Source organism: Corylus avellana, chromosome ca7, assembly GCF_901000735.1.
Source record: "Corylus avellana chromosome ca7, CavTom2PMs-1.0".
Classification (NCBI taxonomy): domain Eukaryota; kingdom Viridiplantae; phylum Streptophyta; class Magnoliopsida; order Fagales; family Betulaceae; genus Corylus; species Corylus avellana.
In genome coordinates this window covers 24,478,932-24,490,269 of record NC_081547.1, presented here as the reverse complement: position 1 = coordinate 24,490,269, position 11,338 = coordinate 24,478,932, and the positions used below count along the sequence as shown (strand labels likewise).

General features: G+C 36.0%; 2 protein-coding genes across 8 annotated transcripts; one reads left to right on the top strand and one right to left on the bottom strand.

The window, feature by feature from the left end:
* Window positions 1–269: 269 nt before the first annotated feature.
* LOC132187072 (ycf20-like protein) lies at window positions 270–3,185 on the bottom strand. Of its 4 annotated transcripts, none has more exons than XM_059601231.1 (4): window positions 3,045–3,185; window positions 2,714–2,785; window positions 2,065–2,288; window positions 270–1,736 (listed from the first exon to the last, which is right to left on the bottom strand). In XM_059601231.1, exons 3-4 carry the CDS (start codon window positions 2,262–2,264, stop codon window positions 1,265–1,267), a joined length of 672 nt encoding a protein of 223 aa, XP_059457214.1. In that variant the 5' UTR covers window positions 2,265–2,288; window positions 2,714–2,785; window positions 3,045–3,185; the 3' UTR covers window positions 270–1,264. The 4 variants fall into 4 exon arrangements, with proteins under 4 accessions (XP_059457214.1, XP_059457212.1, XP_059457215.1 ...); XM_059601229.1 differs by having other exon boundaries at window positions 2,065–2,278; XM_059601232.1 differs by lacking the exon at window positions 2,714–2,785 and having other exon boundaries at window positions 2,065–2,278.
* Window positions 3,186–5,162: 1,977 nt separating this feature from the next.
* Window positions 5,163–10,693, top strand: LOC132187418 (protein GRAVITROPIC IN THE LIGHT 1). Of its 4 annotated transcripts, XM_059601721.1 has the most exons (4): window positions 5,163–5,311; window positions 5,395–5,451; window positions 5,700–5,756; window positions 9,038–10,693. In XM_059601721.1, exon 4 carries the CDS (start codon window positions 9,104–9,106, stop codon window positions 10,370–10,372), a length of 1,269 nt encoding a protein of 422 aa, XP_059457704.1. In that variant the 5' UTR covers window positions 5,163–5,311; window positions 5,395–5,451; window positions 5,700–5,756; window positions 9,038–9,103; the 3' UTR covers window positions 10,373–10,693. The 4 variants fall into 4 exon arrangements, with proteins under 4 accessions (XP_059457704.1, XP_059457703.1, XP_059457705.1 ...); XM_059601720.1 differs by lacking the exon at window positions 5,395–5,451; XM_059601722.1 differs by lacking the exons at window positions 5,395–5,451; window positions 5,700–5,756.
* The last annotated feature ends 645 nt before the right edge of the window (window positions 10,694–11,338 follow it).

Below are 11,338 nucleotides of genomic sequence, written 5' to 3'. Positions count from 1 at the left end.
AATTTCTCAATGTTCTGACCCAAAAAAGAGAAACTTCCAAGAATAAAAACAATAGATGGTTTCATACATTTGTCAAAGGGAGTTAAAGCCTTGTGGATGTTGGAAGACATGCAATATCAAGTGGCTAAGGATCCTCAAACTTGGTTTGCTTTTCACTCTTCTTGTTAAAGAGTTCCATCTCTCCATTGTTCTGTCCTCTTGTTGCACACACAGGAGAGAGAGAGAGAGAGAAAGAGAGAGAGAGAGAGAGAGAAACAGAGAGAGAGAAATGTAGAGGAAAAATTGCATTTTAAATAAACAGTGGTCCTCAACAGCTCAAACCATGTCATGGGGCCTAATAGAATCAATACAACGAAATTACATTACTAAATCAAAAAACAAGCTTTTGACAAGTTTATTTGTAAAAATGGACAATAGCCATTTAAAGAGGAAGAATTATAAAAGACATCAATTCTAAGATTTCTGGGAGGCGGCCTTGATTCTTGACTTTTGTCCTAGATGTCACCAATGGCAAAGAAGGCTCCAATCTCTACTGGGCTCATCTTAGCAAACAAGATCTGCTCTTTTTATGAACAAAAACGCCTTGGAACTATGGGCAAGTGTAGCAACCAAGGGCAAGTACCCTGCAAACAAAACCAGGAAAACTGAATACACTGCCGACTTAGCTCTTGGCACTTCCAATCAATGGCGGATATTGTCAATCTTGAGCTTGACATAGTTAACTGGGCAGGCATAGCTCGATCTATTTTAGAAACTTACTATTTTTTCAGAAAACCGATCAATTGATCTCGTGAAAGATGAATCATGTTTAAACAAAGCAATGTGAGAATCATCTCATTTTCTGGGCCCAATGCCCCTGCAGAATGGATACATGTAGCTGATAGCATTCCACTGATGGCAAGCAAAGTAGCTTACTTTCAGGAAACAATGCGACATAACTGAACATAAAAGGCTAACAAAGAGAGCAGACTTAGCATAAACTAAAGCTTGTTCCGTCTATCACAGATTGGTTGCATGATCTTTATTCCCCCATTACAGCTATCCAAGGCCATATCTATGGTCACATTTCAATGTCATCAGGCCAAACCTTACTGCCTCAACCTATGAGCAATATGATCCTCATTTTTCTATTTAAGGTGCAGCCTCAACCTAACTTGTGATGTTACTCCCACAGGTGCAGCCGTGTCCTGACTCGTGCTTTCGAATCACTTCACCAGGCTTGGCTAGAAAATACAACAGTCAACAGCATTTGAAGAGCCATGTGTTAGAAGATTATGTGGAACAAATCTATTTCAAAAGTGAAGGGGTCACTTGATCCAAAAATGTCATCAATCCCATATTTAAAAGAATCCAAGAAGAGACCGAGTGAAAGCCCAGCCTTCCAATAGTTAAACATGGTGATCAGGCTCCTAATCTTGCTCACTAAAGGAAGAGAAGCTCTATACATGAGAGCCCCAATGCCCTCAACAACAACCACAGCCAAGGCGGCAGATAGAATGTCCCAGTCACCTGTTTGCCCAATAACAGTAGCAAAGGCAGTTGCACAGTAAAACCCTACCAAGAAAAACAATAATTTCACTGGAAGATCTTTCCTTATCTCCTGAATTCTTGTATCTACCTTAGTTTGAACAGCTCGTATGGCCCTTATTAAACGGGTTCTGCCATTGGGGCTATTTGTGGAAGAAGGATCAAATCCGCGCCTATCCACATTGCTCCTAATAGACCAAGTCATCCTCCTGAACAATTCAAACAGAACTCTAATGTTATGTGCAGAGACAGTTTAATTAATTTGCAATCTCTGCCATAAATGGAAAAAAGTTTCTCCCCATCAGAAACATGAATATGCCATCTTTTGAAGAACAAACAAGATTCTGATGCAAACAGAGCAATGGCCAATTATGCACACAACATTCAACTAATTTTTAAGTATATAATAACATCACGTCACACTCTTTCTATGATTAAACCATGTGTCTAGGTATCCATGAAATAATTTCACCAAATCCTATCAGCACAAACTACTGAAAGCATCAAATTTGAACATCAATTTCCATAGAGACTTACTTGAAATTGTTGACCAAAGATGGTTGGCCCACATGAAAGAAACTGTACTTGGAGTGGAGTTTCTGTCCCAATGCAGTAGTTGGATGAAAGCATGATGCAAGGCACACAATTGCAACTCTCGATCTGACAGCTTGCTTTGGAGATAGAAGCATAGCATTTCTTTGATAGTTATGCTTATGCAACTTGAACGTAATTGCCATTTACATGAAAAAACCTGCAGGTAACTATTTACTGTAATTATAGAAGACAAACAGAAAGGAAATATAACTGCAGGCCCCTGATCAACATCATTAATACACCAAAAAAAAAAAAAAAAGAGACCCTAAGGCCTGGTTTTGAATAAGCTTAATACAATCTTCAGTGTAATTATTGGATACTGTAGGGTTATTGTGTGTTAACATAATCTCCACTTTAATTCGTTACTCCCTTCAAAAAACATACAACCTCCAATTAAATTCTTGGGTTCTATATGGTTATTTCATTGCTAAAACTTCCTCTCTTTTGCATCATCACAAATAACGGATTAGCTACAATGTGGGATGTCTTATGTGTTCACATATCCCCACTCCAAAAGCAATTCAAATCACACACACCCATAAAATTTTGACATAAATAAACTGGTTTTCAGTAATGATTTTTCTTTTTTCACCTGTAAATTTCTTGGGGTTTTGAGTTCTGGGAGATTTACACAGCTATTCCTTTCTGGGTTTTGCTCACTAAGCTGTAAAAATCACACATAACAACCATAAAATTCAAAAATAGAAACAAAAGCAATAACCCCAAAGAGAGAAGGAAAAATGAGAGAAAGAGTGAACTCAATCATAACAAATAGCAAATGGGTTTTTGGCGAATCATTCTGATAATAAATGTCAATTAAGGTTTGGTAACTGGGGAAGACTCCTTTTTTAAGAACAATGGGTATACTAACGCAAATTCTATTGGCAAATACCAGAGGGGAAAAAAAAAAAACACATTCTTACGCCACGAAGCTCAGATTTATGCGGTGAAGAGCTTCCGCTTTGCGTTTCTTCTTCTTTCTTCTCCTATGGTTTTTGTTTCTCTGTTCTTCTTTCTTGGCTTTGGGAAGGGTCCCACGGTGGATAGGAAATGTCCGTTCTGCTTTCGGCTAGACAACGGCAGACCGTTGAATCATTCTCGTATACTTCCCATAAACGTCATCGTTTGATTATGATTATCACCCACCTTCAAACTTTCTTGATTAGAAATCATGCGATATCTTAATAATAATTATAAAATCTAAGTTTATAGATTGCCCATCTGATTAGACTGATTTCCTCCTCCCTTTTTCTCATTAGAAATCATACTTATGAATGCAATTTGTAATGTCCTCTTAAAATATTAGAAAATTATAATGTATTTTGTGAAGACTTACCGCCGCTCTTGTGAGTCTGATGTCTACAACAACCATCGTTGATCTTGTGTGAAGACTCACGACAACTGTCATGGGTCACCAATTATTTTATGAATTTTTTATTAAATATATTTTTGTTATTTATTATTTTTTAGTAATTTAAATGGGACATTGCTTTGATAGTTTGAAATCACATTATAAGTTGCATAATAATTCGATGGATTGTGTGTACTTTTTACTTTTATTTCTAATTTGGATTGTAAGTTGGTGTATGTAATGATGAACAATTATGATATAATGGTATTGTCATACTCATGAAAGGGCAAAGTTTTTCTCCAAACTGAATTGAAAGAATTTCATTCAACCTAGTCTATAAAAGTGACATGTGTCTATTAACATATGAGATGCACATATTTTTTTTTTAATAACAAGGACAAAGTTGAAATAAATTTTATTAAAAATTCATGTGCATCTCATATGTTATTAAAAAAATGGACACATGTCACTTATATAGACTAAGTTAAAAAAAATTTCTCTAACTCAGCTTGAAGGAAAACTTTTTTGGTCATGAAAATGCTAGACGATTATGAGTAATTATGGATATGGCAATTCATAATTCTTGCTTCCTCCAAAATTAATCTGGTCCCTTCCATTGGCATGCATTGAAATTTGAGAATAACATATGATATATCATCATTTTATTTTCTTAAAATTGACATGAGTTTTCAAATTACCATTGAATCCAACGAGTACTGTATATTCATATAAATTTGTGTTTTCTAAGAACATTATCTTTTATCATTTTTGTTAAGCATTAAAGAAAATGAAATATTTGAATGAAGCCTGTAAGAATAAATTTTAAACTCATCACAAAACGAGAATCTTAATTCCAAGGACACATTCTTATTTTATATACTTTTTATTTGATTGGTAAACTTATAATTTTACAATAAGCTTAATCATCAGCCATACCACATGTTAATAAGTGATTAGTTTGCGATGCGAATTCACGTGTGCATCTAACGATTTAACGAGACCATTTTTAACAAATGACTTATCCCAAAATCTGTTTAGTACTTTAAAATAGCCAAGAGATAATTTTGTTCTTTTGGATGCTCTGAGAATCAATATGTTACAACTGTAAAATTCAAATACTATTATTTACATTCATTTTATTTCGGCGAATTATTTGGCATGTTTTAAGTAACTTTCCATATTAACTATATAAAACACATAAAATAAATAAACGTGGAAAATAAGTGATATTTTTTTTTGTAGGCAAAAGGGGAGTGAAAAAAATAAAAATAAAAATAAAAACAAAAAAGAAAGAAAGAGTCGAAAAAGTGACAAACAATAAAGCTAACGGGTAACCTCAAGGAGTTGGTCCAAGTGGTGGAGGCTTTGGTTTTAAGGTTTGCTTCCTTAAAGGTCCAAGGTTCAACACCTCATGAGTGTAAATAATATCTTGAGGCCACAAGTTATGTGTAGGGAACCTTCAAGGGTGCGGTGCACGGGACCGGAGTTTACTCTACAAAGATGAATTTGAAGGACCCTGCCTTAGAAAGGTTTCTCGACATAAAAAAAAAAAATAATAATAAAATAAAATAAAACAAAGCCGACAGTATTCTTATTCTTTCTGAATTTACATGTGAAAGAATAGTTTTGATTCTAAATAAATGTAATAATAAGAAAGAAATAGAAAAAGAAAAAAAGTAGAAAAAATCTAGAAGAAGAAAAAAGTAGAAAAACATCAACAGACATTTCCCCTTTTTAGTTTTAGGGTTTACATTTTTCAGGGATAAGCTAAACCTTGACCGAGCTTCGACTATTCAAGGTTGCTTCTGTCTTACGCCTTCGGAGAGATCTCCGACCAAGGTAACTCTCCGCTTTATATACCTGTTTGTTTCCTGGGAAAAACAGGGAAAGTATTCTTCAAGCGAGTTTCTTTTTGCCTAAAGTATTGAAGTGGGCTCGGTTGAAATGCAAAAGTCTTCGTGAATGAGGAGCCTTTTGATGTAAATTTCTAGCCTTGGAGTTTCTCTTCTCCTTTTCTTACATTTTCTCGGAAAACAAACGGAGTGTTTATCGTTTTACTTTTATTCTTTCATCTGTTTCTGTTCCGAGTGGTACCGGGTCACTTAATCGACTGAGTACTTGAAATTGACGATGATAAAATTGAAAGTTATTCTATACAAGAAAATGTATGTATATTCTGCGAGAGATAAAGCTATATATTTTATTTATTTTTTTGGCTAAATTTTAGGTTAAAGGGTATTATGGTAGCTGGAGAAATTCTGTGCCTGATTTGCGGTATTTATAGGTAGGCAGCTCATGCCCATTCTTTTCCTTTTTTACCATATAATTTGTCAATTTATTGGTTTTTCTTTTCTTACTTGTGAAAAAGTGATGCATAATCTAGAGTTATTGGTATATTGGGTGTTTACATAACATAAGCTGTTACTTGTGATTTCCTTTCTAAGATTTTATCTTTTACCTTCCATTGGTGTTCATTTGTATCTAAAAAAGCTTTGTGGTTCTATTTTAAAGTTTTCTACAACATTTCTTCAACTCCTTTGACAGCATTTATAGCCACTCTAAGTATCTTTGTGGAATTTATATTTAGGGATTGAAGTCAATAGTTTTATCAGTTTTCCCTTCTTGCCACTTAACGCTGTCAATGGTTTCACTAGATGAAACGGAATGTAGTGTATCTGAAGTGGTGTCAAGTTCATAGTGTATGTGAATTCTAGTGTGGATCTGGCCAAGATTGCTCTTAATGACACAAAAATCAATCTCCTCTCCATGTACTTGTGATTTATACCCTTCATTGTGTAGATCAGTTGTCATATTAACCTCAATTAGACTTCTGCATTGCAATTGTGCTTTTATTTGCCCCGCATTGTGTTTTAGCTGCATTGTTAGCATCTTCTTCAGATGTGGTCATTACAAACCCTACTCTGAGCAGTGTTCAGGGCATCCAGATACTTGTTAAGTGATTTAACATCTGGCTTCAAAAGCAGTCTACCTTATTTTAAGTTAATTGGTATATTATAGCATATGAAAGGCTCTCGCTGACTAGCCCCTTCCATTATGAACTTGCTATTTGTGATTTGGGATTTAAGTTACGAATTGAGGAGACCATGTACCTGAATCAGCTATAAAAGGATTTTTTGGCTACATATAAACCATCTAAAGATTTATTTTTTTATTTTTTTTGTAGCGGGGAAAAAGGTCCATTGGTTGACTTCTTTATTCCTTCTTTTGGGTGGATGGTGTGGATGGTGTGGATGGGGGGAGGGGGCATGCTCTGTAATGACAGGTAGATCTGTTCTCTTGCAGCCTTGGTTCCTAGGCCATTCAGGGGTTCATTTAAAGTTGCTTCCAAGGTTCTGAAGAATAGGATATTGGTTAGTTTCATAGTGGTTTACTAGATTGGAACTGCTTGAAGGAGCCACAAATTTTGTCTGAAGTTTTGGCAAGTAGATTTCATTATTAGAGCTGGTTGGTTTTGAGTTCAAATCAATGTGGTGGGACGGAAAACAATGAATGGGAGACATGTTGAGGGGTGTAAAATTTTGACGGACTTCTTAGATTCTGTTTAAACTAGATTGTAATTCCTTTCTTTCTGCATATTTTCCAAACTCACTAACATGTGTCAAACTAAAGAGCATTGGGTACCTTAGTTTTAGCACTTAGACATCTTTTGATATATTCTTTGCACAAAAAGTAGTGGGAACGTGAAGAAATTGTTTATCTTGGTGAATTCATGATATTCAAATACTGCCTCTAAGATACACTTAAAATATGGCGGTGCAGTGTCACAAGGAAAAGAGAGGTGGAGAGACTGTGATGATTATTACTTGGGCATTTTTTAATGAATTTTTTATTACTTATCTAAAAGCTTACTAAATGGATGGTTGCAGTAGAGGTGTCTCCTACCTTTGTAGCTGGGACACACATTGTCTCACAGCACCAAGTGAGGGTTATTTTCTTTTATTTCAGATTTGGTATTGTAGCTCAAGCATTTCCCCTAAGCAGGGTATTGGTAGATACCGAACTGTTTGACTGCGTTGGTGAGTATGTGTTAAAGAGGAGTAATGAGTTTTCATGGTATTGAACCTCTCTTGTGGCTCTTATAAATGAGGTTTTGAACAGGAATCTCAGATTTGCATCAAGAGTCTCACTGGTTTTTGTGTCAAATGCAAAGATTTTTCAACCACTGGGTATGTTAGAATTGAGCTTTTGCTGAATTTCCCCCTATTTTCCTTATAGCTCTGATTTTTGGGAACCATTAGAGAATCTCTATTTCAGTTTTAACTTTTACATGAGATTTATGACTAGGAAGATCAGTTTCAAAGTGTCCTTTGGAAGAAATTTAGGTGATGATGAGAGGAAATAGATTTGAAATCCATATGGCCTTAGATTTGGCCTGGAGTTCCCAAAACCTTGGCTGGTAGTTCTGGGCATTGGGAACTTTCTGTTCATGTTGGAAATCAGCATCCTACGTTGTCACTATACTACTTTAGAACAAGTTCAATTATTTTTTTAAAGTAGAACAAGTTTAACATGTGAAATGTTTCAAACCTTCAAGTGACCAGCATTCTAGAATAGAACTGCATTTTTGGGAAATACAAATGCACTAGGGTTGTGCCCCTTAGGACTTTCTAATAAGATCGATTTACTTAGCAAAATAAAAAGTCAAGTATTTATGTTGCCTGTCTGTGATCCTTTTTCTCTGATTGAAATTGCTTGCTCATGCTCACCTTTCTTCTATCAAGTTGATTAGGTCTAGTCAGTATTGTGTACAGATATAAACAAGGAATTTTTTTTTTTTTTGGTGTTTGGAGTGCCAAGGTATTAGTAGTTACTATGATTATGCTGCTGTGTATTTTAAACGTAGAAATTATAGACTTTGTGAATGGTGGTGCTTGGACAGTGGGTCATCCAAAATGACTAGTCTCAATCAAGGTAAACTCCCAGCATTCCTAGTTCTGGCAATTTCTGTAAAATATTGGAATAATTAAGTGGGAGCACCTTGGATTCACTCATGGTTTTATGTGAGCAAATATTGTAGGGATGTTCCCACCCTGCAAGTTGAGCAGTAGCAGGGCATATTCTTAAGAACATGTAAATTTAATCCTGGATTCTGTTTTTACTGTCTTTCCTACTTTGGGCTTTGCAGAGAGTGATTCCTACTGAAGGCTGTTTTCTGTTAAGACTGGTTCTTTGGTATCAATTTACAAACATGAGATGTTGTCAGGGACTCGAATGAGAGAACTATTGGAAACTACTTTGGACATTCTTGTCACTTATTGGAAAAAGGGACTTTTGGTACATTAGGATCAAAGTTGTGTGACCATAACATTTTTGTGAGCTTTGTTTAAATTGAAGTCTTTCTACATGAACCAGGCGACAAGAATCCTTCTTGAGCCATATTTAAAGTAAAGCATTGTTGTATGTAAACGTCTATGAGCTGATTTTTATGTATCTGCTGTTATCTGGAAGCAGTCCTATCATATTTCCAAAGAATTTCTTTGATTTTGTTTTATAACCACGTTGATTTTCAACAGATGCCAATAACACTTCTGTGGAAATTTGCAGGTTTTTTGACATTAGTGTTTTCTCTGAAGGAAGCGTATTCAACTACTCCCTTCATTGGAAATAGATATGCTACCAACTGGAGCAAAAGATTCCCAACTCCGTGAGAGCAACAGCCAGAAGGTCCACCCACAACCCATGGAAGAGGCCATGAATCAGAATCCTGAAGCTGTGGAAGCCCTGATATCCAAGCTTTTTACAAACATCTCCTCCCTGAAATCTGCTTACATCCAGCTTCAAGCAGCACATACTCCCTATGACCCTGATAAAATCCAAGCTGCTGATAAACTTGTAATTGCTGAGCTGAAGAACCTATCTGAACTCAAGCACTTTTACAGGGAGAAAAACCCCAAACCAGTATGTGTTTCTCCACAGGACTCTCGCTTAGCTGAAGAGATCCAAGAACAACAGAGTCTGCTGAAGACCTACGAAGTTATGGTGAAGAAATTTCAGTCTGAAATTCAAAATAAAGATTCTGAGGTTTATCAGTTGCAGCAGCAGATTGAGGAGGCGAACCAGCGGCGGGCAAAACTGGAAAAGAATCTTAAGCTTAGGGGCTTGTCAACAAAAGAATCAGAAAGTTCCACAGATGAAAATGGATTTTTCCCTGTAGATCTAACCCCTGATCTATTTACATCTGCTGTAGAAGCTTCTTTCAAAGCCATTCATGATTTTTCTAAGCCATTGATCAACATGATGAAAGCAGCTGGTTGGGATCTTGATGCTGCAGCGGGATCGATTGAACCTAATGTCCTTTATGCAAAAAGAGCTCATAAAAAATATGCATTTGAGTCCCATATATGCCAAAGAATGTTCAGTGGGTTTCAGCAGGAAAACTTCTCCGTCAAATCAGACAATCTTAAGGTCTCTAAAGAGAGCTTCTTCCACCAATTTCTTGCTCTGAGGGAGATGGATCCATTGGACATGCTAGGCCAAAATCCAGATTCAATTTTTGGGAAATTTTGCAGGAGCAAGTACCTAGTTGTGGTTCATCCAAAGATGGAAGCTTCGTTCTTTGGAAATTTAGACCAACGAAATCATATAATGGGGGGTGGGCATCCAAGGACCCCTTTTTACCAGGCTTTTCTAAAACTGGCCAAGTCAATCTGGCTTTTGCATAGGCTGGCTTATTCTTTCGAACCCAATGTGAATATCTTTCAGGTTAAGAGAGGGACCGAGTTCTCCGAGGTTTATATGGATAGTGTGGTGAAGAATTTGATGGTGGATGAAAGTGATCAAAAGCCCAAGGTTGGACTAATGGTTATGCCTGGTTTTTCTTTTGGGGGCAGTGTGATTCAAAGTCGAGTTTATCTCTCCGGCATGAAGGCTGCTGAATGACTCCCCATGTCTATGTATGTGGTGTGTTTGGTATGGTTCTTTGCTTTTCCTATATTATATTGTGTTTCTGTATCTTATGTAGTTGTAATAACTGCTTGGTAGGATGAAAAATCTGTTTAATTTCCTGTCCAAGGTCTCTGTGTGTGTGCGGGTGTTGGTGTGTCGGGTTTGGGTTGGGTGGGGGATGCGTGTCTTAATAAACGGTGAAGATGGGGATGATTGGAAGAGAACTCCAGTTATTCTTTTACCGGAGGCAAGCCAAACTCGTTCTACTATATTTACGCCCCAATCCACATTTGAAAAGAAAACTGTGTTGATGTAGATCATGGTTGTATTGCACATAATAGCTCTCATGTATGTCTTTCATTGTTATGTATAGCAGACTGCTTCTGTAAAACTTTATGGTTTGGCCTAGTTGATCACTAAGGTCCAAAAGATGCAATAGTTAAGGATGAAGTACTTCAACTTGCAGAAGTAGATTTTTCAAAACTTGATTTGATCAAAATAATCAGCTTTTTTATTGGTCCCACAAAACGATATATTTATAACACGATAATATTAATAATTTGCCTTTCTTTCAATGGTAGGTCATATGCCAACTCATCCTTGCTTATTCAAGCTGATTAACAGATATGATAAGGATTTGAGATGGCTAGATTATTTTTCAAATTATACTCCAATTAAATTCTCATTTTCTTACATCTCCATTACTCCTAATTTTGTTTTAAAGTTATTGTTTTGAAAAGCTTTTTGTACTACTTTTTGGTTATTGTTTTCAAAAACTGAGCAAACATGGCATTGGCTTTTTAGTATCTTGAGGTAATTGGGTATGACATTTTAGGATAAATTTTTTCTTCAAACTCGGTGGGAAGAATGCATATTATTTTCATGTGCATTTTTAATATACCATGTAATAAAAATACCATGTAATTCTTATATGTATTTTGGACATATCTCAATTCAATA